General features: G+C 55.5%; 9 protein-coding genes across 9 annotated transcripts; 4 read left to right on the forward strand and 5 right to left on the reverse strand.

Annotated features, from left to right (window-relative positions):
* Positions 1-189: 189 nt before the first annotated feature.
* Positions 190-948, forward strand: KVR01_004654 (uncharacterized protein; the record flags this gene model as incomplete). The annotated part of the gene is made up of 1 exon (XM_044795065.1): positions 190-948. One exon carries the CDS (start codon positions 190-192, stop codon positions 946-948), a length of 759 nt encoding a protein of 252 aa, XP_044646818.1.
* Positions 949-1,085: 137 nt separating this feature from the next.
* On the reverse strand, positions 1,086-2,888 carry KVR01_004272 (uncharacterized protein; the record flags this gene model as incomplete). The annotated part of the gene is made up of 3 exons (XM_044786021.1): positions 1,086-1,653; positions 1,808-2,135; positions 2,384-2,888. The coding sequence occupies 3 exons, from the start codon at positions 2,886-2,888 to the stop codon at positions 1,086-1,088; spliced, it is 1,401 nt and encodes a 466-aa protein (XP_044646436.1).
* Positions 2,889-4,958: 2,070 nt separating this feature from the next.
* Positions 4,959-5,548, forward strand: KVR01_004189 (uncharacterized protein; the record flags this gene model as incomplete). The annotated part of the gene is made up of 3 exons (XM_044794966.1): positions 4,959-5,233; positions 5,329-5,417; positions 5,490-5,548. The coding sequence occupies 3 exons, from the start codon at positions 4,959-4,961 to the stop codon at positions 5,546-5,548; spliced, it is 423 nt and encodes a 140-aa protein (XP_044646353.1).
* A 516-nt stretch (positions 5,549-6,064) lies between these two features.
* On the reverse strand, positions 6,065-7,807 carry KVR01_004132 (glutathione synthase; the record flags this gene model as incomplete). Its single annotated transcript, XM_044786518.1, has 4 exons — positions 6,065-7,097; positions 7,158-7,306; positions 7,365-7,440; positions 7,500-7,807. 4 exons carry the CDS (start codon positions 7,805-7,807, stop codon positions 6,065-6,067), a joined length of 1,566 nt encoding a protein of 521 aa, XP_044646296.1.
* Positions 7,808-8,231: 424 nt separating this feature from the next.
* KVR01_004697 (uncharacterized protein) lies at positions 8,232-15,519 on the forward strand. The gene is made up of 8 exons (XM_044787489.1): positions 8,232-8,249; positions 8,332-8,878; positions 8,950-9,015; positions 9,139-12,190; positions 12,247-12,917; positions 13,072-13,694; positions 13,995-14,705; positions 14,787-15,519. Exons 4-8 carry the CDS (start codon positions 9,165-9,167, stop codon positions 15,024-15,026), a joined length of 5,271 nt encoding a protein of 1,756 aa, XP_044646861.1. The 5' UTR covers positions 8,232-8,249; positions 8,332-8,878; positions 8,950-9,015; positions 9,139-9,164; the 3' UTR covers positions 15,027-15,519.
* A 769-nt stretch (positions 15,520-16,288) lies between these two features.
* KVR01_004523 (uncharacterized protein) lies at positions 16,289-19,135 on the reverse strand. Its single transcript, XM_044781854.1, has 2 exons — positions 18,647-19,135; positions 16,289-18,566 (listed from the first exon to the last, which is right to left on the reverse strand). Exons 1-2 carry the CDS (start codon positions 19,002-19,004, stop codon positions 17,047-17,049), a joined length of 1,878 nt encoding a protein of 625 aa, XP_044646687.1. The 5' UTR covers positions 19,005-19,135; the 3' UTR covers positions 16,289-17,046.
* A 128-nt stretch (positions 19,136-19,263) lies between these two features.
* KVR01_004700 (uncharacterized protein) lies at positions 19,264-20,707 on the reverse strand. Its single transcript, XM_044794212.1, has 2 exons — positions 20,411-20,707; positions 19,264-20,358 (listed from the first exon to the last, which is right to left on the reverse strand). The coding sequence occupies exons 1-2, from the start codon at positions 20,636-20,638 to the stop codon at positions 20,233-20,235; spliced, it is 354 nt and encodes a 117-aa protein (XP_044646864.1). The 5' UTR covers positions 20,639-20,707; the 3' UTR covers positions 19,264-20,232.
* A 180-nt stretch (positions 20,708-20,887) lies between these two features.
* KVR01_004208 (uncharacterized protein) lies at positions 20,888-23,449 on the forward strand. The gene is made up of 4 exons (XM_044782618.1): positions 20,888-21,914; positions 21,988-22,190; positions 22,255-22,754; positions 22,820-23,449. The coding sequence occupies exons 1-4, from the start codon at positions 21,448-21,450 to the stop codon at positions 23,288-23,290; spliced, it is 1,641 nt and encodes a 546-aa protein (XP_044646372.1). The 5' UTR covers positions 20,888-21,447; the 3' UTR covers positions 23,291-23,449.
* A 155-nt stretch (positions 23,450-23,604) lies between these two features.
* Positions 23,605-26,485, reverse strand: KVR01_004754 (uncharacterized protein). The gene has a single exon (XM_044787935.1). The coding sequence runs from the start codon at positions 26,366-26,368 to the stop codon at positions 23,897-23,899; it is 2,472 nt and encodes an 823-aa protein (XP_044646918.1). The 5' UTR covers positions 26,369-26,485; the 3' UTR covers positions 23,605-23,896.
* Between the last annotated feature and the right edge of the window lie 94 nt (positions 26,486-26,579).

A 26,579-nucleotide genomic window follows, 5' to 3' on the forward strand; every position in this document is an offset into this window, starting at 1 on the left:
GTCCATCGAAAATAAGACACAGTGTGACGCAGCAATGACGACTCGGGAGAGTCGGGACGATCTGCACACCACCCAAGCAAACCCCTTCTTAAACGGCTGATCTGCAGAGGCTTATGGACAAACCCGCAGCTTGTGCTAAGGTCTGTAAGCCAATTTGATTTTCCCCATCACCTGGAGGAACCTGGAGGAATGGACCGCATACTCCTGGCCCCTGAACCGCTGATCCGCGCCGTGCTCGTCGCCCTCTGCGACAACCAGCGACTTCAAGCCCGCAGCATCGGCTATCTCGACCGCTTGGAGAAACTGCACCGGCCGCCGCCGCCACCAGGAGATGCACCCGCGACTGGCCAGCCACAACCTGCAAGCCTGAAACTGCTGGGGAAAAGAAAAGCCCCCGAGCCGCCACCACCACAGATATGCATCCAGTGCAAACATGCATTCCTCCCTGAGACCAACAACCAGCAGGCCTGCGCATTTCACCACGGCCGGCTGGACATAGATCCGACCCACCGTACCTGGGCAGCAGGCGAGGGCGCAGAGCATGCCTCCCAAAAGAAGCTACGTCAGCACGACACCGAGGACAGCCGCGAGGACAACCCCGAGGGCTTCCTCTGGTCGTGCTGCGGGAGGAGCGGCGCAGGCCCTGGCTGCACCGAGGGTGAACACCTCGCCATCAGGGCCGACGACCGGTCCAAGCGGGCGCGGTACGCCGCCGACCCGGACGAGCTGCGCATGTTTGAGGGGAAGGTCCTTCGGCCGAATGAGTTTGTGAACGACTACCTTGTAGACGACAGCAGCGACTCGGAGGCGTGGAGCGCGGGGGCCGCCTCGCGTGGTGTTGAGAGCCAGGCGGTGGAGGCTGGTGGCGCCGCCGCCGATGAGGTACCGTCCGAGGCAACTGAAAGGAATAGCGAGGGAAGAAGTTCTCGGTCAGATGTTGGGGTTTAGGTGGTCGACAACACCTGGATGGACTACTTGAACATCTCATGGAACTTCCAAAGCCGATAGGACCTCAATTCCTACCAAGCTTTTGATCAAACCTTCTAGCTACTGCACTGCCATCCACCCTGAGCTGCTTACAAATCCTAGTGGTAAACAGGTTTTGGAGGTGAAACCTCGCTTGAGCTTGAAATGCGTTTCTCAACCCTCACAACGCCGTTCTCCGCCATCTCATTCTCACTGATGCTGACACCGTCCGTGGCCGACCCACTGCGAGCATCCGCCACCCATACCCTCGTTTGCACACGGGTGTCCCTCGGCGCAGGGTTCCACATTTCCTGGTGAGCATCACCCGCAGACAAATCAGGGTGGTATTTGCCCATGGCCGAGGGCGCGTGGCTGGTATGGAGAGGATGTATGACGGGCCTGAGAAGTTCCTGGCTGCATGAACTGCTCGTGTTCTTGCCCTTACCCTTACCGCCGCCGCCCAGGATCGTTCCCATGTTGAAGTCTGGCGCGAATGTGGTGCGGAAGACCCAAGGGTTCCGAGCTGGTAGCTGCGTCATCTTTTCGGAAGAGCGGGCAGCCTCCGTCGTTGAGCGAGCCGCTGCCACGTCGAGGCTGCTCAAGCGGATGTTCAGGGGTTGGATGTCATCAAGTTCGTTGAACTGGCGCCCGCCGACGCTAGTCATGTTATTTGACGAGCCAGGACTTCTAAGACGACAAGTCAGTGGGATAGTAATGAGCCGGATCGCTCGACTTCACCTACCTTTGTGGGGTCTGTGGTGACGACGCAAAAATGGACGGTCTCTTTGCGCGAGACCACACACTGCTTAGGCTTGAAGGCGGCTTCGGCGATGGAAGATACTCCTCGTTCAACCTTGGAAAGATCCTGCCGAGGCCCAAGGCCCTGAGGTACCCACGGTATAGGTCGTGTGCATCCTTGGTCAGACCAAAGAAAAGAAACACGATAAGGGACTGGAGGGAATATGCGTATGTGCCGTACATGTGAGCCCACGGGACGCCCGAGCTGGGAATGTAGTCGATCTGGTTCCAGCCGGCGCCGTGGACGCTTCCAAGGTCGAACGGCGCTGCCCAAGGCCATGCCGTCTGGACGTTGTTGGATAGGAACAACACTTGCAAGGGGAGCCACGGCGCGATGATTGTCAGGGTCATGAAGTAGAGCTTTCTTCGTGCTCTGACGTTTCGGGACTGGGCACTCGACTCGCTCATCGAGCTCCACAGGTTCTGACGAGACTCTTTATCGAATCTCCTGTACCGCCACCACGTGGAGACTAATGGCCATATGTTAGCAGGACGCAAGGCTTGAGGCATTGGTGATGTGCCGGCTTACTTGCGTAGTATCCGGCGCAGAATGAAAAGATCGGGCATGGAAAGACGAAGAAGACCAGAAAGACCCAGTTGGTTTGGAACATGGCCTGGCACCCGATGATGCCCGAGATGTTGAATCTCTGCGCGGCCACGAAGTAGTAGAGAATGGCCTGAAGAAGCGGGACGGGGAAGATGATGAGCGCATGAATGAGATTTTTCCTTCGCTTCTCGCTTTTCCTGAGCGCGGTGACTCGTAGGGACGTGATTGAGTTCGACACATTGCGCAGGATCGCACAAGTGCTGGCGGCCACCAGAGTCTCCAGCGGCACCGTAGTGGCCACCTGAAAATCGCACCACCCATAGGCAAGGGGCCAGCTGGCAATGTCATCATTGTACCATGTGATCGTGTTGCAAAGATGATAGAGGTTCACAATGGCCCCAGAGGCGACCAGCGTAGCGCCAGCTATCTCGCCGCTCCTGCAGAAGAGATGCATGGGCACGACACATGCCATGACGCCCGCGAAGTGTAGAATGGATCTCAAGATGATGTTGAAGAGCTGGGCGTTTGAAGGACCGTAGTCGCCCGCAACGTAATCGATGGCGTCCTCGAGACGCATGACTGCAGCCCTCTCGAACTCCTGGAAATGAGAAGGAACTTTGAGATCCTGCTTAAGGTGTCAGTGTGCTTCGTTAGTCTCGAAGTGCGCATTGTGGTGAACTGACGCAAGAAATCCGGCCTGTATTTCTGGATGATGTGACAAATCTTCTTGATGTCTTGTTGATTCCGTCGTGACCTCATGAGAAGAGAAAACCGAAACCAACGAAGAAGAGCGAGCTCTTCGAGAGGAGAGGAGAAGGCAGCGTTAAATGGGGGTTTCTGGGGCATAATTGAGCAGCAGGCCCCTGAATAGAGGCGGTGTCAGCAATCCATGGAAAACATTTGAATAAGAGTGGCTATTCAGAGCGAAACAATTGATGCCTGCCATGTTATTCGGGGAACTCAATGTGAGATGCGATGGTCAATTGTCTGAATAGGAGCTGCCACAGCATGAAGTAATGTACCTAGGTACAGTGACCTATAGGAGTTCTGCAACCGGGGTGCGACATCTCTATTCAGACCCCAATTAGGAAATTTCTCACCAGGGCCAGTTCGTCTCAATGGACAAGTGAGAAATGCTGCCCACTACGGCCCAAGAAAAACAGACCATCGTCAATCAGCTTTTGAAATTAATTCGACTGCTCGTAAAATCATGTTCCGGGTAGTGACGCCGCGTCCTGGGCTCAAGGTTGACTTTTTCTAATGCGGAGGTGGGTATGGGTATGAGTCCCACCCAATTGAGTGCACCTGGGCAGTTGGAATGCTAGTGTTTTTGGAGCACTGCATAGGGCGGACAAGCTTAGGCCGCCCTTTCGACCTTGAAAAAGCTGCACACTCCATTTGGTCCTGCCTCTTATCAGCGGTGCGACCACTGTCTAAAATCCCAGGTAAAGACTTCTGAGTAGCGTCTGCCAATGAACCCCGGTTGCACTCGGTCTCGTATTCACCTGTCAAGGCCAGCCCCAAAGCGGGCATTGGTTTCGCATCTATTTTCTCACATTTCCCCGGGGGACCTTCATTCACCGGCGGTACTTTTTTGGTATTGGTTCAAACCACATTTCCAGTCCAACTTTCGCTGTTGTAATCGCAAGACTCGGGACGAATTGTTCATTTGATCTGGAAACCTTGGAACTGTCCAGTCCTGTGGCCTCAAATGTGTTGACGGGGGACAGCCGCTCGATTCCGCCGCGGCTCCATTGATGTCACTGTGTGATTTACAAGTTTGTCAGGGCTGAGAACTGTCTCTAATTGAATGAAAGCCCCAGATGGCGAGCACGACAGTGATGGAACGGATGAGGATGTTTTATGGAACTTGAAATGGACAGTCTGATGAGTGCCTAGGCAGGCTGAGACTGGAGGACTCGATAGCTGAGGCTGCCCAGTTCTAAGTTGGCTGAAGATTTCAGGAATAACTATGACGAGGGACGCGCAATGATGAGCAGTAGAATGAAAACCAAGCAACCCCTACTCTGAAAATTGTCGAACACTTTCACCTATACCCCAGTTTCGTGCTATTACATGATTTTTCCCTACTTCAAGAACTTTAGAAATCTGCCACGTTCACAGCTCCGGACTCTGCAACCTTCACCGCCGGAGTCACCCCTTCTTCGAAAAAGTCAGCTTGGGATCAATTCGATGAGAGTGTGATGCGAGCACTGTCATGTCGGAAATTCATAACTTTGTGTGAGTGACAGAAGCAAGTTGGTGTCGTCGAGGCATCCTGATGTTGGTTTGGTGCATACCTAGGTAGCAGTAGGGGTTATTCTTATAAGTGGCCTTGTCGTCCCGATAAGCAGATAGATGGCCACATGGTACAAAAAGATAGCGTGCAGGTGTCCTACCCCTGCCTGTCGAACCCCCTTGCCCCCCCCCCAGCGCGTCGAGCAGACGCGCGATGACCCTTCAGCCTGTCGCATTGGATCGCATCACATTCAAATTTCCCGTCTTTCCTTTTGCCTCGACAACATAGCAAACAGCAAAACTCCATCCCATTGACCGCTCTCTGTCGTCCCCGAAACTTTTCTCAGCCACCCCAACGCCGTCTCCGCGCACCTCGACTCAGAAAAGCTCGATTTAGACTTCAACCAGCATGTCTTTCGTCGCCCGTCGTGCCGTCGCCGCTACCCCGCGGGCCGCCCGTGCCTTCAGCACCACGCCCGCGCGGCCCCTGGCCAAGATCACCATCGTCGGCAACCTGGTCCAGACCCCGGAGCTGCATGCCACGTCCACCGGCCGCGAGGTCCTCAAGTACGCGGTCGCTTCCAACACCGGCCGCGGCGAGAACACCAAGACCTCGTACTTCAGGGTCTCGAGCTTCGAGGCTGAGGGTCCCCGTCGCGATTACTTCCAGACCCTGCCAAAGGGGTCAGCAGCCCCCAACCTCCCGCTGAAGCTTGTCCCATCGTCGCGATGAGCATTTGTGCAATGAGGAGGCGCTGACTTTTTCCACCTGCGCGCAGAACTCTGGTCTACGTCGAGGGCGACGCGAGCAACGACAGGTACGAGGACGCCGAGGGCAAGACCCGCACTGCACTGAGCATTGTCCAGCGTAAGTCACCACTGACATTGCAATGCCCGCCCGCATAAGCCTGACACTGACCGCGCCGCGACTGATCCGCAGGCAACATGGAGGTCCTCCGCAGGCCCAGAGGAGACGGCGGAGAGCCCGCCTCAAGCTAAATGCTCCAGCCCAAGATAACCGAAATACACAGGAGGTGCTGAATGTAACCTGTATCTGTGGTTATGGGCGGGACGGTCTTGCAGGATTTGTATAACATACTTTATGATTGCGAAAGGAGAGACGAAGAATTGTACGGGTTTTCCGGCGGAGCTCCGATCCCCACTCTTCCCAAGGCTGCGCTTCTATATGTCGCACTTTTCTTCTACGATACCACGTTGATGATTATCCACTGGGGGCGCATTGAGTTGTCGATATTGACGATTGCCAATCCAGAGGCTTCACCCTGACTGACCTCCAGCGGCTGACCTGGTGCCCTACCTGACACATACCCGAACCGGTGCATGCGTGGTGCCCTAATTGGCCCGTAAAGTCTCCCTGCCAACAGCTACGTCCAGTGAAATTGGGGTTGAACGTGTATATATTTTAGTCTATCCAGTCTACAGACTTGGTCATTCGACACATTCGGCCTGCCGCCGAGGGCCCTGTTTTGAGCAAATAAGTTTTGCCTATGCGCTCTAAACCAGATTGCAAGAGTCCATACAACCGAAACCGGCCGCGACACCCCCTTCCTCGCTCTGATCGCCCTTGGTCCTCAGCAGGTACCCGGCCTCCTCATTGTGCAGGACCTCGCCCGTGCCCTGGTCCCAGACACAGCTGCCGTAGATGCCCAGCTCGCAGATGACGCCGCCCTGCTCGAGCTTCCCGTTCCGGAGGATAATGTTGCTGACCGGCGGTGGCATGATGAGCTCCATGAGGATGTACGACTTCCAGTGCGCCTCGGGCAGCTCCTTGAGGAATGGCGGGATGGCGGCCCTGTAGCAGTTGTTGCCACCGCCCTCGCGCTGCGGCTTGAGCACGTAGCGCTTGCACTCCTCTGCGTCGAGCGCCAGCTTCCGCGCCGCGAGCCCGGCCTCGCTGTCGTCCATGGGGAAGATGTTGGTGAAGGTCGCCCAGAGGTCGTCCCACGCGCGCGAGCCCTCCGGCACGAAGCGGCTCAGCCCGAGCTGCTTGGTTGAGCCCCCGACCGGCGGCGTCGCGAGGACCTGCTGCACCTTCTTGGCGCCCGCGAGCTGCGTGAGCACCGTCGGGCACTTGATGGCGCCCGAGCGCTCGAGGTGGTACCGCGCGTCCCAGGCCGCGGCGTCCGGGTAGTCTGAGGGGCCATAGCCCGCGCGCAGGTACACGACGGCGACCTCGAACTCCTTGTCCGGGTTGCTGGGGAGCCTGTAGAGGAGCTGGCGCCGCGGCGTGTCGGCTATGCGCGTGCGCGTCAGGGTCTCGCTGAAGGGGAGGCGGAAGACGGGGATGCGCTGCGGGGATGGCCTCTGCAGGGCGTACTCGAGGTGCCGCTGGTCGAAGACGTTGCGCTCGCCGTCTTGCACGAGGAAGATGATGCAGGTGTCGAGGCCGAGCTCTGACTTTGGGTAGGCGTTAAATGCGGCCCTCATGCCCGAGGCCAAGCCCTCGACACTGTCATTGCCGGGGAGGTTCAGGCTGCTGTGTGCCCCTGGCTGCCTGAGGGATGAGTACTCGGTGTCGGCAAGGAATCTGGGCATATGTCAGTGAGTGGTATGAGCCTGCCGGCGGGGGTTTGCGATTTGATCCTACTTGTGAAGCGCACATGTTGAAGACGACAGTCCTCCGAAAGAAGAAGCGATGGTGTTGAACTCGACTTGCTTGACTTTGGGCACAGCAGACTGGTCTGCCGTATCCTTGTGAACCATGTAGTCGGAGCGGAAGAGGCCCAGAGAGAGGCTCTGCTGCCCAGTCAGTACGTTGTGTCACCAGTCTCGGGTTCGGATGCATGTGGCTTGCCTGGACATAACCCTCTTCCTTGACTCTGCAATGAACTTTCCACAAGTTGCCTATGAAATCGTCTCCATCGGCAACCCTGATGGCTTCAGTATTGAGTCTCAGCCACCATGTTTGCAAGTTCAGATCATCACTCACTCCTTGACCATGTCGGCGAGAAAACTCTCATCCTGGCTGACCTTGGCGTACAACTCGTTATATGCCGTCTGTACCCCCTTTGCCTGATCGAAGCAGACCTGCGGGAATGGGCTGGGAAACAATGTGACAGGCACATGTGTAGCTAGGACACCCTCCGGATCCGTCTCAGCAGGCACCAGCGACGGTGGTGGGCGGACGGCGAGCCCGTTGGCGATTGCCCAGTCTTTGATGACCTCGACAAGCCTCGCCCTCTCGGGGCCATCGACATTCGGAGGGTAGGTCTCCGTTGCGAGAGCCTGTGTCACCATATTGAGGGAGACTCCTGTCTGTAAGTGCCGGAGCTGCCAGCCCGGGACCAGTTCTGCGATGCTCGTCAGCCAGAATGACCACTTGCGAGGGCTGGGCAGCGTCGGTCCGCTGGGCGCCCACCTCTGCTGCAGTTATGCCGGTGGAGATGTCTTCTGGCGGCCTACGAAGATATCACAGACTTTCGAGCAGGTAGTTCTCGACAATGTCTAGACGGAATCGGGTCCGGTCTCACAAACCGTGTAGACTTTCATTAGCATTAATAATCCTTTAGCTGCTCCCGAGTCCGGAGCACGATGCTCTGCCCCCCTCCCCTATCTTGGGCAACTTTGAGCTCGACAGCAGCCAGACCACGCAAGCCTGCGCCACCTTCCCAACAGCACAGGATACCTCGAATACAGCCACACAAGAGAAAAAGCCACTCGAATCGAAACTTATTTCAAGGTACACCAAGCCTTGCCCGTCCTTTTCGAGGGGTGGAGGGGGGTTCACCATCTGAACCCTGATTTTAACTAACCCTTATCAGTGATAACGAAATGGGACCCACCCGTACCCCTCGCCCCTGTCAGGTTCACCGCGGCTCGACCCGCCAGCCCACCTAGGAGAAACTTCCTGCGGTCGCGTCACTCACTGCGGACGCGCTGCGGGTGGGCAATTTTATTTTACTTCAAGTTAACGAACACTGCCTGTTCTCAGACGTGTAGATACCTTGAATCTTGCCGTCTTGTACCTACCTCATCTTCTCTCCCTCCAACTCATCGCCACGATCCACCCCCAACTCTTCTTCCTTTTGCCAAACAGGCAGCCTTCCTGACGGAAAGAAGAGTATCGTCCCCTGTTTCTAGTGTTTCGAGACAGCCTGCCTGCAGCGACCCTCTACTGCACTTCATTGGGTACAACTACCACCAACGCCCTCGACCAACCTCAATCGAGCAACCTCAACCGACCAACCTCCACCGACCAACCTTGACCAACCAACCAACCAACCTACCTACCAACTCAACTGAGACTCACAGCTTTTCCTCGCCGCAACAGAGGTCTCAAACGACTAGTCAATGGCCCTGCTTTTTCTGGTACTGTAGACCTAGCGGATTGACTGCTCAGCTGAACGCCTCTTCAACACCGCTAACAGTCGTCGCCTCAGCCCCTCTCCTTTAATGCCAACGGTCGTTAAGTAAACCTCAGGTTCAGTGCCCTTCTTGCTAGCCAGGTAAGCAGCCCCTACAACCCTTCATTAGACAATCAATCCTGCCTCTGGACCACGAGGCCCGACAATCACCTTTGTCCTCGACAAGTAACACAATGGAGGTCTCGACTGAATGTCATTCCGCAGTTGATGGTGGATCCACCCTACCCAATATGGCTGGGGCGAAGGGCGATGATCCCTTTGACTGGGACATAGATCGTGTAATCCAGGAACTTTGCACCACCAATCGAAGCTGGATCCCCACGCCTCGTTCCAAGCTACCAGATCCCGCAGCTTTAGCTGAAAAGCTGAGAGAGGGCGAGTATGATGGGGAGACCCTACTGGCTACTCCACAGGATGAACTCTGGAGGGACCTAGGAATTACCAAGGCAAAGTTCAAGGTCAATCTTCGTCATGCTATCGCCCAATTTGTCTCGCGAAGTCCGAAGTACAAGCAATATTGGGCCTCTACCAGGGACCAAGATGCTGACTCCGAAGTTGGCACCGCCGAGCCTCACCACCAGGCGTTTACTCCAATGTCTGACACTAGTGCACCGGCTCTGGCGCCAGCTACAGGCACTGGGGAACCCATGGAGACGGTTGAGACTAGTGTCGAAGCCACACGAGTCGACGAACACCCTGATGAGCCACCCAAGAAAAAGGCCAAGCGCTTGGAAGTGACAGCCATGACCACGACGAGTCGACCTTCCAATCCAGATCAGCACTTCAGCATCGCACCCATCCCTACCGAGCTGGACAGTATTAGCCTCCCTTTGAGAGACATGGCGCAGGTGCCACCTCAGAGGGACACGACTGCAGCTCCGCCAGTGGACTTCGAGATGGACCTCGAGAGCAGCCATGGAGCATACTGGGGCAGTGGAAAACTTCCCAAAACAGGCTTTATCGAAGCACACGACTCGACAGACGACGACCCGAACTTTGGCTGGGGATCCCCTCGGCCCATCGGAAGTGCGAAGAAGAAGTTTGTCGCTGATAAGCTGAAGGGATATTTTCGCCGTTCAAAGCAAGAAGTGGATGATGCTAATGACATCCTGCCACTGTATGGACAGTCTGACGATGAGGAGTACGGCTCTGAGCTGGATAAGCTCAGAGAAGAAGAGGAAATGGAAGAGGCGGAAGCAGAGTCTACTCCTGGCCTCGATGAGTCAGAGATCGATCGCATTCTCGGACAGATGGTACAAGCTTGTACCGCCCACTGGCATGAGAAGCAGCTTCCGAAGGAGAAGCACAAGGCTTTCAAGATGTGGGATGATGCCCGCAGACATGGCACTAGGGGGATCACAGCCAAGGCCATGTCCCAAGAGCTCTGGAAGGGGATGGCACGCCTCAAGAAGACACTGGACCAGATGAAGGACAATCAGTACAAGACGGAATCTGAGCTCCGTGGCATGTCTGATTTCCTACAGCCGGACATCGACAAGATTGAGCACATCAAGTGGATCATGAATGTGCTTAATAGTGAATCTGCACCGGAACGTGTTGTCCGGCCGCTAACCCAGAGGAAGCCGAAGACCAAGCGCACAGACAACATCGACCTTTGGAGTGAAGATGAGCTACAGGAGGAGGAGGAGACGCAGGACTTCATTGTCGATGATCCTCTTGAGGATGCCAACCCTCGGGAAGCATCCGTAAGCTCTCAGCACTCTGGAGCCGATAATCTTTTGACCGCATCACGGAGCTTTGGATCTACGAGCGATGACATCGAAATGCATGACCTGACGCAGGTCGACGAGTCACCTTTCGGGAGCCGAGGAGGCAGTTTGATTGATTTGGTTACTCCAACCAAGCCGAAGAGGAAACCTTTCACCCCAACCGGATCTGCCAAACGTGCAGCACGTATCGAATCATCCCAGGAGGAGCTTCCTCTCAGTGACCCAAAGGCCGTCGCTAACAAGGGCTCGGTACACTGGGAGGAGAGGCGGGATGTCGAGCGGCTTATTCTGACACTTCTCTTCACCCAGCACCCGGCCAGGAAAGATGACATATTCCAAAGCGTGCTGTTTTTGCAGAAAGATGAACATGCGGTCGAATCGTTCAGGCAAGAATACATTGATTTCATCTGCAATTACTCCAAGGACTCCTCAGATCTGGCCAGAGGCTCGAGGGAAAAGAACCGGTACGACACGGCGGCTCTGCTCACCAGGTTGTTCGCCATCTACCTGAACAAACACTCAGCCTCGACTTTCTCCAGTTTTGGAGGAAAGCCTGACGAAGATCTGATCGGCCACGTGAAAGCAGGAATGGAACACCTTGCTGATTTCTGGTCCCTACTCACAACCTTGGCCCCCTACTTCGGCTACACGCAGGAGAAGGATGGGCTTGCCCCAGCTGAAGGGGAGCCTGAGCCTGCCTCTGAAGGCTCCGTCGTCTCCTCTGAACCTGAGGAGGAAACAGTGGCTGGGTCCTCGCAGAATGTCAGAGCAAAAGAAAAGCGGCGCCAGCGAGAGCAGGAGCAGCGAAGAATGCAGCTCCGTGAGCAAGTCTACAGCTCATTACTTCCGAGTGAGAAAACCCGCCTGATTATCAACGAGTCCAAGCTAGAAGGCCAGAACCTGGTGTATGTCCACGACCACATAGCCGGACGTATTAAAGACCACCAGATCGACGGCGTGCGTTTCATGTGGGATCAGGTCTTGTCAGACGCAAAGCAGGGCTGCCTACTCGCCCATGCAATGGGGTTGGGCAAGACAATGCAGGTAGTGACTCTCCTGACTGCGATCCAAGAGGCAGCGGTTTCTGAAGATCCCAAGGTATCCTGTCAGATACCCGATCATTTGAAGGTGTCCAGAACACTCATTCTTTGCCCCGCTGGTCTCCTTCAGAACTGGGTAGAGGAGCTCATGAAGTGGGCACCTGTTGGTCTTCTTGGATCTCTGCTTGAAGTCAGTGCCGACTTATCTGAGGACGAGCGGTCTGAAAGGATCCACGATTGGGCGGGTGAAGGTGGCGTCCTCGTGATTGGATACGGGATGTTTACGCAGATCTCGAAACGGCCTGATCTGCTGACTCTGATGCTAGAGTCTCCTTCGATTGTTATCGGCGATGAGGCACACTTGTTGAAGAACGAACACTCAAGGAGAAGCAGTATCGCCAGCCTTTTCAAGACACATACAAGAATCGCTTTAACGGGGTCGCCACTCGCTAATAATGTTGACGAGTATTATGCTATGATCCAGTGGTAAGTCTTATGCTCTAGATTCGCGGTTCTGCTTGCTAATGCTCATCATCACCCAGGGTCGCACCTGGCTTCCTCGGGGACAAGCAATGGTTCAACTCAGAGTATAGCCGACCAATAGCCAGCGGGCTTTACGAAGACAGCACTCGTACAGAAAAGACAAAAGCCAAAATTCGTTTGGCAGCACTGACAAAGCTTGTGGCACCAAAAGTGCATCGGAGAACAATTGCCACTCTCAAGGACAGCCTGCAACCCAAGACTGAGTACATTGTGTATCTGGACATTAGAAGTGTACAGCGGACAGTGTACCAGTCCTACCTCACTGTGGTTAAGGAAGCAGCAGGTGGTCAACAACCAACAATGGTGTGGGCTTTGATCAGGACTCTTGGCCTCCTCCTTGCCCACCCATCAATTCTTGAAAGGGCACTGAAGCAAAAGCTGGAGGAGACCACAGATTCGAAGCAGGGTGCCAGCAAGGAGGGAAAGGAAGATCCTTCCGCCCCTCTGCCTCTGCCTCACCAGATTGTGACCACCACGTTGGACATACTCACTGCTCAGCCCGGCTATGCAGACCTCAGCAGCTCCTTCAAGATGCTCGCGCTTTTCAAGATCATCGAGGAAACGACAAAATTGGGAGAGAATCTCCTAGTCTTCAGTCAGAGCATTCCCTCGCTGAACTTCATCGAGAAGATCTGCAGGCAGAGAAGACTTGCGTACAAGCGACTGGATGGTAAGCAACTTTGTCCCGGATTTAGCCCAGGGCAAAGGTGTCTTTTCGGGACACACATCCTGGGAAGGCTATAGTCACACTGCTCCCCACTCCTTCACATACTTATTTCGGGTCACTTCCTGGGTGCTTTGATTGCTGACTTTCCATGCTCCAGGCAAAACTGATGTCAACAAGCGCCAGAAACAGGTCAAGGAGTTCAACGAGGGTACCGGGCAGGTTTACCTGATTTCCACCACTGCAGGTGGCGTCGGACTCAACATCTATGGAGCAAATCGTGTTGTCATATTTGACTTCCAGCACAGCCCTGTCCACGAGCAGCAAGCCATTGGCCGAGCATACCGCATTGGGCAGACCAAGCCGGTCATTGTTTACTGGTTAATCTGTGACGGTACTTTTGAGAAGACTCTGCACAACCAACAAGTCTTTAAGAACCAACTGGCCTCCAGGGTGGTGGACAAGAAGAACCCCTTGCCCAAAGCAACATCGATGCGGCAATACTTCGCAGAGCCTCAACAAGTCGAGCACCAAGATACAGCAATATCAGCGTACTTGGGCCAAGATGATATCCTCGACCATTTGCTCATGTCGAATGAGATCCGAGCGGGCATTTCGTCCATCAGCACCACAGAAACCTTCGAAGAAGAGGATATCCAGAAGCTGGAGGCCGAGGAAATAGCTCAGGCAGACCAATTGGTTCAGCAGCAGATCTCTCGAAGAAACAACCCTGCGGAGGAGGCTCCAGTGGGAATCCCAAACCCGCCAGAGCTGTCGGAGCAAGTACGAGAGTTCCCCTCCCTTTCTCTTTCAAACCCTTTTGATTCCCCTCTTGCGTTTCTTCGCCCTACCCAAATTGTTGATCCGAATTTGGCCACGGCTACATCATTGCCTGGCCAATTGATTGCTTCTACAATAGCAAATCCTCGTGCAGGTTCCCTTCCTCTGTCTACCGTGGACTTAGAGAATGGTGGTGACCACTGCCGGGCCCAATCCCTACCTCCTGGATCACAGCGCACCGTGTCTTCGTCTCAAGTGGATGCTGAGCTGACCGCTGTTGCTAATGTTAAATTCTTCCCCCAGATGGCATCCGTCACTGCCCTTCCTTCCGGTCTCATAGTGCCCATAGGGCGTCAGCAACAAGGCTCGTCTCAGCTTGATGTACTCACCTCGGACGGCAATTACCTAGCACCACTTGCACTCCCTCGGGACGACCCCTTTACGGATTCCGGTACAAGGCACCAACAGGGTGTTTCCGGAGCACAGAGTCTATCAAGACTTGCTGCCGAGCCGATCATACTGCCTCTCACTATGAACACAGCTCAGGGCGGCAGTGCTCCAGTGGCAGCAACTAATTCCGGCCGGCCCTCTCTTCTACCACAAGACATGCCACCTCTAGCCATAGGTGGCAGCTACCCTAGGTCCCGGGAACCCATGGAACCAATGGGAATTGATATGATGAGAGCGAGGTCCGGAGACAACGGGATGGGTGACTTCAGGACTGAATTGACGATGCGAGCGAATGCTAGCCTCCTGCCACAGATTCCAGCTACCGTGGATCGGATCAACGAGCACATCCAGGGAGGTGGCCTCGTGCGAAGCAGCACATGGACGAAGCTGAAAGCTCTCATACTAGGAAGACCAGACCGTGCCGATATGATTGTCAGTGGTAGAGTCTCTGCCCAGGCTCTGGCCACTGCTGGGAAGGCTGCTCTGGAGGTTCTTTTAGATGGACGCACCTCGGTTCCCACGCCACCGCATCCTCAAGATGAGAGGCGTATGAAGGACCCTGACGTAGGACACCCCTCTGAACTATTCGACTTCTGATATCGCCACGGTGTTCTAGACATCGAACTAACTTTTTGCGATCTCCAGCACTCTCGACGGTTCTTGGAGCGGTCATCAACTGAAACCCAGCGTGCCGAAGCAAACAGCCATAAAGAGGGCGACTTGGCGGTTCTCCGCAAGGTATGGGCGAAACGGCAGTCTAATCCACACGATCACCCTCAGTCACCAAAGGTCAAGGCTGAAAAGGCTGAGCGGCGACGGCAGTCCATGCCAACCAGCGGGGTTGGAAGGACGAAGTCAAACCCGTTTGTCATTGATGATGACTAAATTTCCTTTGATATCACCACCTCCCCCCATTCCATTTTGCATCTGCTCTTATTCCCTTGTCGGTTGTTTGGACGTTCGTCACAGCTTTCAATGAGATTTCCTTTTGGAGTTTATCTCGAAGATACCCCCTCACGAAAATGTTTTTCCTTGCCTCGGCTTTGCTTTGGTCTCCAAATAATACCTCATGAGACATTGGGAAGATGGGATCGACACTGGGGACTTGGCAGGATCTAGGCGTTCTGGACTTCCAAAAGCTGGTTGATGTCGCAGGTTGCTGCTGCAGTCGGGCTTGCCGTGTTCTGACGATGCATTTCGATCACCCTGAAGTTCAGGTTTTCTTTTCATCATACAAGGACAACATTTTGGTTCTTGGACGGCAAAGCGCACGGGAATTAAGGATTGGCCCATCAAGTGGCCATCATAGCTGTTTGCTTTGGAAACTGCTTCGGCCTTGGTAGATAGGCAGGACAATTCCAGGGCGCGTATTGTTTTACATTGTATTGCTTTTGGGGGGGGGGGCTGTCTGAACATGACAGACACAGGTTGTGCATGCGTGCTTTGTGAGCGCTTTAACTTGATGTGAATGTAAGAGTGGTTCACCGGACTAAAGAAGCAGCAAGACCGCCAAAGCCATCCACACCCGAGCACCAGTCGTCCCAGCTAGCAATGCACCACAACAAGGCGGTGCTGACATCTGAAAGCTGGGCTGCGGGATACCCAAGCGTCATTACAGGACAGCCGGCCCTGGTCCAGCCGGATGAGCCCGCCATCCACTGCCAGCCCGAAAGAGCCTCCAACCCCGGGTGGTAGGGCGCCCCCCGACAGACTCGTCAACGGAGTCCCACAGCTGCCTCCTTGCCGGCTGGGGCACCATGACAAGGTCGTTGGTGAGGTGGCATATAACCATGGGGTCCAGTTACTTGACAACTATTACCATGTGGAAGATCACGCCTAGTCTAATTTTTCACAGCTAGTAGGCTGCTCAGCTCACTGCAATATGGGCTGGGTAGAGATGCACGGGTCTAGACGTCTTCAAACCCCCTCAAACCTCCTCATAGATTCCCAGAAGACCCACTCCCACCAGGTCCTCTTGAGCCTATTATTGCATGGCGTGTATCAGGTCCAGCATGTACCATCATTACAGACAAGTCGTTAGATTATCTAGCTAGGGGCATACCGTATTTGTTACGGCTTTTACTAGCAAAGAATCAATATTGTTGCTGTCAGTCTTGCCTTCAGCTAACAGCACTTTTCCTTCAGCTCGCTGGAGAAGCCACCCGAAGTGGAAATGTGACAATTCATATACACATGTACAAATGTCTGCGTCTTGGGAAGACCGTTGAAAGGCTGACAAGCCGCTAGGTTTTGGTACTAGTTAGTGTCTCTGCCGGCCAGCTTTAACGGCTGGCTTGCGGAGCCCCGAGGCATGTTTCCTCAGATTCTAAAATCAGCCGGCGTTGGATGCCAAATCCAGTCTTGCTTGTTTAGCAACAGCACTCAGGCGATTGCTGTGTCAGGGTTCAACTTGCGGGATGTACATTTCCACACTTCCTGGGCTAGCATGCGAAAGCAAAGCTACAGTGTTCACGATCAATATGTTCAAGATAAGTCCAAAGGTTTTGTGGCAGTTATATCGCTCAGAAGGCGATGCCAAATATTGTATTTGTAATGTTGAGGTGCACACCCGCCCACCACGAATGTATATATATATATCCAGGACAGACCCCAGCAGCACAATCCATTCAGGCATGTGCGCTGGCTGGGTTGTGAGCTGGCGAGGACGGGTTGAGACTAGGTTTCGAAGTCAGATGCTTCATAGTGGCAGAATGGTAAAGAATTGAACACAGATCGGTCCCTCCCCCTGGACTACTCGGTCGCTGTCGCCCGCTCGAGAGAACGTGATTCCGGCCTGATGAGCTCCCCTCTTCGTGATTGGTTGGCAACAGAGCTGTAGTCTTTTGCGCACAGTACACACAGAAGACACACACGTGCACAGACACACACACACACACACACGAATTTAGGCGACGGGGCTCACGGTCCTGACGGACTGGGCCTCACGCTCGAGCAGCGCCTCCAGGACCCTGCCGTTGCCCAGCTCGCCGCCGTTCTGGGCCTGGATCTCCCTAACATTCTCCTCGATGCCCAGCTGGGCGTCGGTCCAGAGGGGCTCGACGGCGGCGGCGTCAGTCTCGCCGACGCCGATGAAGCCGCCCTCGGCAGCCCACTCGCTGGTGCGCTTGATGCCGAGCTCGGTCCAGATGGCGTCGACGGCGTTGACGAGGTGGTCGCGCAGCTCCTTGGTGTGGCCGGGGGTGGGGGTGATGCGGAGGCGCTCCTGGCCGACGGGCACGGTGGGGTAGTTGATGCTCTGGACGTAGATCTGGTGCTTCTGCAGCAGCAGGTCGGAAGCCTTCTTTGCGACCTCGGCGTTGCCGACCAGGATAGGGACGATGTGGCTGGGGTTGGGGATCACGGGGATGTCGCGCTCCTCGAAAGCAGCCTTGACAGCACGGGTGTGCAGCTGCTGCAGCTTGCGGTCGCCGTGGTAGTCCATCTGGTACTCGATGGCGGCCTGGGCGCCGGCCATGGTGGCTGGCGGGAGGGAGGTGGTGAAGATGAAGCCAGGGGCAAGCGAGCGGATCATGTCGACAAGCTTGGAGGTTCCGGCAATGTAGCCGCCGACGCAGCCGTAAGCCTTGCCGAGGGTGCCAGTGATGATGTCGACGCGGTCCTGGATGGTGCCCTGTGGCCTGCCCTGCTTGTGGGCCTCAAAGTCGAGATGCTCGGCCACACCGGCGCCGTGCGGGCCATACATGCCGACGGCATGGACTTCATCCAGAAAGGTAATGGCGCCGTACTTGTCAGCAAGGTCGCAAATCTTCTCGATGGGGCCAATTGAGCCACACATGCTGTATACGGACTCGAAGGCGATGATCTTGGGGACGTGCAGGGGCAGGGCGGCCAGCTTGGCCTCGAGATCCTCAACGTCGTTGTGCTTGAAGACGATCTTCTTGGTGCCGGAATGGCGGATTCCCTGGATCATGGAGGCGTGGTTCAGGCTGTCGGAGAGGATAACGCAGTCGGGCATCTTGCTCCCCAGGGTTGCCAGGGTGGCATCGTTGGCGACGTAGCAGGAGCTGAAGACGAGAGCAGCCTCCTTGGAGTGCAGCTTGGCAATGGAGCCCTCGAGGTCGACGGCGTGCTTGTTGTGGCCCGAGATGTTCCTGGTACCACCGGCGCCGGCGCCGTACTCGTCGAGGGTCTCGTGCATCCTGCGCAGGACGTTGGGGTTGCGGCCCATGCCCAGGTAGTCGTTGGCGCACCAGACGGTGACCTTTTCGTCCTTGTTGGCCATGTGGGCGCGGGGGAACTCCTTGGCCAGGCGGTTGATGTTGTTGAAGTAGCGGTACGACTTGTCCTTGTGCTTCTTGTCGAGCTCGGCATTGTAGTAGGCCTCGTAGTTGAACTTTGCGTCGGCATTGATGGGGTAGACGGCGGGGGCGGCAGGGTGACGGGGAGCAGCATGAGGGACATGAGCTGGGGGGCCTGAGGTCAGCGAGAATGGCCATGGAGTCATGAAAGGTAGGGCAGGGCAGGGCAGGGCAGGGCAGACTCACCCTTCTCACGGCCGGGGATGACGGGGGTCTCGATGGCGCGGGCCTCGTTGGAACGGCTGCTGTGCAGGCAGCGCTTGGAGGACCGGGAGCCGTGGGCGTGGGCGTGGGCATGGGCCGAAGAACCACGGGCGTGGTGGGTCGAGACGGAGCGGGTGGCCACGGACTGGACGGCGAGGGCCTTGCCCATGACGGGGCAGCGGTAGGCCATGCCCTGCAGACGGGACATGGTGCCTCCACACGGCGACGAGGTGGCCTTGGCGGCCGGCCGGGTCGAGGTGGAGAGGGCACGCAGGGTGGCGGGCGAGGCCTTCTTCATGAAGGGGCACATGGCCTTGGACTGCCGGAGTACAGCGTCCATGGTGGTGGTGGTGGCGGCGTCAATTGGGGCGGGTGGGTGTGGTTCTAGGTGCGAGGCTGAGGTTGAGGATGAGTTGGTCTGGGGGTTGAGGTTGTAGGAGGAAACCGAGGGGGGGAAGCGAATACGTGGACTATTGTACTCGGGAGCAAAAAGTTTGGCGGGAGGGCTGAGGTCAGACCGTCCGCGCCGTCCGGGCTCAGAAATAGCCTGGGGGCCCACCTGCTTGGCCTAGACACCGAAAAGGCATGGCATTTCAGAGTTAGATGACTAGATATTATTATGTATATGCCGTCTGTCTCTGCTCTTCCTTTTCATCTGTCCTCTCCTGTACAATCAATCCATGGCTGGCCTCCTTGGTGGTCCTTTTTTTTGTCTCTCTCCATCCCCCCGACTTCCGACCGACCACCCAGCAATTGCATGCAATGGGATGGCAATTCCACTGCGAAATGCCTGACAATTGATGAAACACATAGCCAATGGATGTGCAGTGCAGCACCGGAAGTCTCCCTCTCACAAGGACAACATTACACACACAAAAAAAAAAAAGGCTTCCCTCGGCCGGTAATTCGGGATCTGATCTAGATCCAAAGCGTATTCGTACCTGGCCTGACTTGCAAAGGCAAAAGACCCCACCATCTCCGAAGCCGACCAAGACACCCAACTGACACAGTAATCCGGGGTGCTCTATTGGCCCGTCGCTTGCCCACAGCACTCAAGCTCTCCGCTCCGGAAAGGAAACGGGCCAAGCCCCGAGCTAGCGGGTAGCTGAGACCTCCAACTCCGCACCCAATGTGGTGGAAGACACAAGTACCGTGTACTCTGCCTGATCCTCGGTCATTGTCAGACAAAGGTCATCCACTTTCGACTTCCTTACCTCCATCTCAGGCTTGTCAGGGTCCGAACCGCGGCATTTGAATCGACAAAGGGCCCCAAAGGGGCTCCTCCATCGAACCATTGTGACAGCTTCAATCCCCGCCCTCGCTGCTGTCGTGCATCCTGCATCCTGCGGCCCGGCACGACTTCTTGTCTGCACTCGTGGACTGATTTGGCCGACCTGGGCATCTCCGTCAAATCTTGCCAAGGCTTGAGGTCGCAATCTGCCTGCGGTCCGCGGTTTCTGCTCTCTGCGCGCTCACCTCAGCGGCCTGCTGCATGCAGCCTCACTCAGCCCTAAAAAGTAACATACAGAAACATACATACACCGCCCAGCCATCACACACACTGTAACTCAATGCCAGTGGGCTGGTACGCTTGTACGCTCGTACGCCCGCACAGTCCTACTACCAAGGCCTCGGTCCTCACAAAGACAAGTCATGGTACCTGCGCCAACCAAAGCCTGATGTCCCCAGGGTCCCTGGCCATGTCGATTAGAGTTTGTTTGCCCCATCCACGTCTTCTGAACTTGCATTCCCATTGAACTCTCTAGCGGTCAATGCTGAGATGCATCGGGTGAATGGGATGTGTGCGTACTGGTAGGACCAAGCATCGTCCCGGGGGTGCAGAAAATGCTGGACCTCCAAAGAAGCGGTCTCGTCGCAGAGCTCACTTGCATAGTATTGATCCACGCAGTCGAGTAAGTTGTCTTGTGGTGGGCTGTAGCCGTGGTGCTGCAGCAGATCCAGATCCAGATCCATCGTCACCGCGCAACCACGCCATTATGAAGACAGTCGAGCAATCTTTCAACACTGCACCACGGCGCTTACAAGAGTGACGGGGCGAGCGATCCTTTTATAAATCTCCTCAGCTTCTCACCAGCATCTGTCACCTGAGCGCAATGGGCCTGCTTCCGGATGCGGCTGGTGTTTGTTCCGTCATGCAAAGGTGGGCTGATGCCCCTGTTGTGAGAGAGCAGTCAGTGAAGCCATCTCCGGACTGGCTAGGCTGTGCGTGGACTGCCGCTTTTCCATATCTGAACTCAGGCCCATCGACTGCGAGCATGGGAAATGAGTACGGCACACTGCAGCATATATCCCGAGTGCATCCAGTCTGTTTTGGTGCCGGTGCAAGTCTGATCCTGAGGGTATTCCTATCCCTGAATTTCCACGCGGCGCCATGAATGGGCCGTGCAACTGCTGACTGTCACTCGACCATATTCTCCGAGAGCTCCTAGGGGAGCTTCATGAAGCCACATGGACACCATCCCGCCGATTCATCCCGTAAGGATTCTAATAAGTCGGGCTGCGTGTTGGGGTCTGAGGTGCAGTGGCTATGTAGGCCGCCGGTGTATATATGTCGCCATGTCTTACACCAAAGGACAATTCTGATCTGAAATCTTGCATTCTGTATCGAACCACCTCAGCAAGCGTGTCTGGCACACTCGTTATTCATTCCCTTTTGAGATCTCCCAAGATCTCAGTCATTCTTTACAGCTGCAAGCAGCTCCCAGCACTCATCCCACTCTCCTTCACCAGCTTTGCTCTTACGGTCCTCAATATCCTGAACAATGGCGGAAAACAAAAAGGTTCTCAAGGCCACCGGCATCCTCGCCCTGGCCACCATCGTCAAGGCCCAGGCCTCCTGTGACCTCAAGACCGAGACCCACCCGCCCCTGACCTGGCAGAAGTGCGCCGCCGACGGGACCTGTACCGACGTCGCCGGAAGCCTCACCGTAGATGCCAACTGGCGGTGGACCCACGACAAGAGCAGCAGCACCAACTGCTACACGGGCAACACTTGGGATTCCAGCCTGTGTCCCGACGACGCCACCTGCACCGACAAGTGCTGCGTCGACGGTGCCGACTACCAGGGCACCTACGGCGTGGCCGCTTCCGGGTCCAGCCTGAGCATAGACTTTGTCACCGGGTCCAACGTCGGCAGCAGGCTCTACCTGCTGGAGGACGACAGCTCGTACCAGGGCTTTACCCTGCTGGGCAACGAGTTCACCTTTGACGTGGATGTTTCGAACCTCCCGTGAGTGTCTCACCTGGGACGATGTGGAATATATCCGACAAGACTGACCTCTCTCTCTCTCTCTCTCTTGCAGTTGCGGCCTCAACGGTGCCCTCTACTTTGTGTCCATGGACCTCGACGGCGGTGCCAGCACCTACTCCAACGCGGGCGCCGCGTACGGAACGGGGTACTGCGACGCCCAGTGCCCGCGGGACCTCAAGTTCATCGAGGGGACGGCCAACGTCGACGGCTGGACGCCTCTGAAGAACAGCGCGAACTCGGGCGTCGGCGGCAAGGGTACGTTTTGCCTCTCCCCCTTTGGTCTTTCTGCTGTCCTGGAGCTAACCCCCGACTTCTGCAGGCTCCTGCTGCGCCGAGATGGACGTCTGGGAGGCCAACTCGGTCTCGACGGCCTTCACGCCGCACACCTGCAAGACGCCCTCGTACCACAGCTGCAAGGGCGACGACTGCGGCGGCACGTACAGCTCGACCCGCTACGCCGGCGACTGCGACCCGGACGGGTGCGACTTCAACTCGTACCGGCAGGGCAACGAGTCCTTCTACGGGCCCGGCGGCGTCGTCGACACGGGGTCCAAGATGACCGTCGTCACGCAGTTCGTCGAGGAAGGCGGCTCGCTCAGCGCCATCAAGCGCTTCTACGTGCAGGACGGAAAGGTCATCGCCAACAGCGAGAGCAACATCGAGGGCAACGCCGGGTACGACAGCATCACGCCCGAGTTCTGCTCCTCGCAGAAGGCCGCTTTCGGAGACGACGATGTCTTTGCCGCGCGAGGTGGCTGGTCCGGCATGAGCGACGTGCTGTCCAAGCCCATGGTCCTGGTCATGTCTCTCTGGGACGACGTGAGTATCCTGGCTGCGTCGTTCGTCACAGTGGAACAAACTGACAGTCCTCCTCCTCCATCTAGTACTACGCCAACATGCTCTGGCTCGACGGAGCCGCCTACCCCACGACCAAGACCGGCCCCGGCGCGGCCCGTGGTACCTGCAGCACCGACAGCGGCGTGCCCTCCGACGTCGAATCCAAGTCCGGCTCATCGTCCGTGGTCTACAGCAACATCAAGTTCGGCCCAATCGGCTCCACCTTTGACAGCAGCAGCGTCAGCGTCAGCGGCTCCGGATCCGCCGCGGCCAGCTCATCTGCACCGCAGGCCGTCGCGCAGTCCTCGACCGCCGCCGCCGCAGCCAAGACCGCCGGAAGTGCTACCCAGTCCTCTGCAGCTGCTGCTACCGCCTCTGTGAAAGCGGCCGAGACCCCGGCGGCCGGCGCCGCTGCATCGAGTGTCGAGGCTCAGGCCCAGGTTCAGCCGTCGGCTGCCGCCGAGGCCGCGGCGAAGCCGAAGACCTGCAAGAGACGCAACAAGTCTGTTCAGAACTAGATGACAGATGACGAAAGGGCTAGGCAGTTTATGGAGGGGTTGGTAGTGAGGGCGTCGGAATATGAGATTTTGGGGGTTGTTGGCTCAGCTTCAGTTCTTGTATGTACATTACAACTTTTAGGTCGTGGATTTGCAGCATACACATACCTGTAAATATTATATGTGTCGCATCTCCATACTGGCTCGGAAATCTGAAAGCGAAAAGAATATATGTGGTGTGAACTATGAAACGACTCTAGATGGATGACGTCTTTGGTCCAAGGCTTTCTCATTCCCGCAGGATCAATGATGCAACAGACCAGAGGTAGGTAAGCTGTGGGAGCTGTTTCACAAAATCTCCACTTCCGTTTATTTATTTGTTTTTCAAATATAGCTGGTTTGGTTAGATACTGTATGTGATGGACCTTGGGATGTGCCCAAGGTTTTCTAAAGTTGATCCATCGTCCCTGGTCACGTACATGCAGAGCGTGATCTAGAATCGCTTGATCTGCTCTGTCCTTTTAGGTGGCCTTGGAAATTCAATGTTATTCTTCCAAGGCTCGGTCCATAATGCCTGGCATCATGTCCTCCTCCCCCTCACGACAGCCGCCAGGACCACTGTGCAGCCTACACGATGATAAACACGGTGTTCATTTTGTCCTCAGGAAGCTCTTTGAAGTCGTTGAGTAGACACTCACCCACTATTTGGCAAGTCGTCATCTGCTTGAAACGGTCCGCATACCGGGCAGGATCAACTGCATGTGTCTCCCCTGGCCAAGCAACACCCGGGGTAGCCTTGACGACGAAGGGCACGCGGCATCCGCTGATCTGGATGACAAAGTCCATCTCATGCGCCATTGACGGCACGAGAGCTAGCTGGCGCACGCCTTCTGTCTCCATCGCGCAGATGGCGAGTCTCTTGCCGTCGACTATGGACTCCTTGTCGGTAACAACATATGCGGCCTTGTTGGTCCCGTCAGACCAGCCTGCAGTCTGCCGGGCTCTCGCGTATAGGTGGTGTTCCACCGAGTTTGAATCCCTCATCCTGGCCTCCTGGATGTGGGAGGCAAAAGCTCTTGCGCGTGGGGGGCTGACGATCGCTGGTATCTCCCCGCCTGCTGGGCTCTTGAGTGGCACCTCCATTTCCTGTGGTCCCAGGGCAACCGTATCAAAGTATAAATTGTTCTTCCAAATATTCATAATGGAACTGAATCGCCGGCTCTTGTCTCTGATGCTGTTCCTCGCGTCTTGAAAATGGACCTCCGTCATGCCAAGCAGGCGGAGAGGCAGGGTGTAGCGCTCGATACGCCCGATGATCCGGCCCGGCACGACCATTGTTTTCGCATCCCGACCCATGGAAACAGGGTAGTAACCATCGGCCACTCGGTTCTGGCGGGCTTTCTTTTCCGTTGGCGTCTCCGTTGGAAGTGTCTCTAGAATGGTCCTGTTGCTTCCATACGATATGTAGTTCTGGTAGTGCCAATTTGGTACCCAAGATGGCAGCATGGACGACCGTTTGGATGAGTCGGAATTCACAAGAGATTCGGTAGCAGAATCCGCGTATGAGAATATGTCGTATGATTTCGTATCCTCAATGTGGTTCCGCGCGAAATTGACGTATACCTTACGTACGCTCAGTCGATAGTCAATTGCAAATCTCGGATGTGCTGCATTGATACCGGTAGAGATGCCCACCAGGCCGTAAATCTTGTCTCGCGGGTCTGAAGCCTCTAGATAACGTGCCCTGGAGAGCATGGAAAGGATGCTCATGCCCCCCTGTGAGGGACTCCAGGTCTTGTGCAGTTGCCAGGACGGTAAGTAGTGATCCAGGCCACGTTGTCGTAGATAATCCCTGCGAGAAATATCGATATCTCGAACAATGTCAAGCTTGTGGTTGTCCTGGAGACTGAAGCCATAACGGTCATGAGTTCGGGGCAAGGGGAGGAGTATTTTGGAAAAGTCGTCCCAGGAAATTCGTCGGTTGCCACATTGAAGAGACAGTGACCTTGAAACAACTGCCTCCTGGAACACCCACAGTCTTCGGAACCATGATCTTGACAGTACGTCGAGCTCGACATCTTTGAGTTCTCCTCTGAAGTGGATCAAATGTTTTTCCAAGCGCGCAGCCACGTTTCGGTCAACATTTCTGTTCTCGTCTAGGGCCCACAAGCTATGTCGCTCCAGAAAGTTCCAGGCCGAGTAGCCGGTGTTGCCACCATCTTGAGGCCCAAGGTAAATGACTGTTTCTGAGGCGGCTGAGAAGATGTCTCGCATCTGCTGGACCTGGTGATTCCGTTCAATAAGGTCACTCTGGTCAATGCACACAGCGTCCACCCATAGGCGGATTGATCGGTCTCGACGGCGAAGGTTTCGAAGCGCTGAGTCCAGATTCGGCCTAATCCGGAGAAGATGGTTTCCGAACCAGATCGCGTGGAAAGCTTCGTCTGAACCCCACACGTATGAGAGGGCCGTGAAGCCTTGGCCCTTATTCTCGGCATCAGGGAGCCTGATCTCATCCATATGACATCGTAGGTCGTCTTTTGTTCTCTCAGCCGGAAAGAGAACGAGAACACGGGTGGAGTCTGGAGTTGACAACGGCCGATAGCTGTAATCCAAATCATGAATGAGGGGCGAATTGATTGTGGTCTCTTGAGTTTCAGTGGTTTCCAAGGCTCCGGCCTCTTCTGACAGCTCAGCATCCAATAGTTGACTTTCATTTTTGCCCGGCCTTTCGTTGATGTTTCCGTCCTGGACCGGCTGTTCTAGCTCCTCGTACGCAGGTAGTGACTGAGTTGGCAGTGATTGTCCTGAACCAGATGTATTCCTCGATGCTTCGTCATTGCAGCAGATCAACTCATCGAGATGTTTACTGTGCTTTGACTGGTCTGCCTCGTCCGCCCTTTCATCGAGAGACTGGTTGGTTTGAACAGACGGTTCCGAATTGAGTGCATGTTTCGATGGGTCGTCAGTGTTGCTCGTTTCCTTCTCCAGTTGTTGTGTAATCGCTTCCAAGGTTTGGTTCGAGCTTGAGATGGTGCTCTTGTCGGCACTAGGTAGGCCATCGTCGCCTCTGAGTTGTGAACTTGATAGCTCGATCATGCCACCTCAGCACCATCGTGAAAAAGTTTCTGGAGAGTTGCGTGGTGACCAAAAGGCCGCCAACTGGAACACAATTTGGGAGCGCTCAGGATAAGCCTAATACAGTAGTGTTTATAGACTAGACAATTTATATTCTCTAAGTACCACTAACAAGCCGGAACCACAATCATTGCCCCATAAGGACAAAATAGTTATTCGCATTTGTACATCC

This window comes from Diaporthe batatas, assembly GCF_019321695.1.
Source record: "Diaporthe batatas strain CRI 302-4 chromosome Unknown Contig00004, whole genome shotgun sequence".
Lineage (NCBI taxonomy): Eukaryota > Fungi > Ascomycota > Sordariomycetes > Diaporthales > Diaporthaceae > Diaporthe > Diaporthe batatas.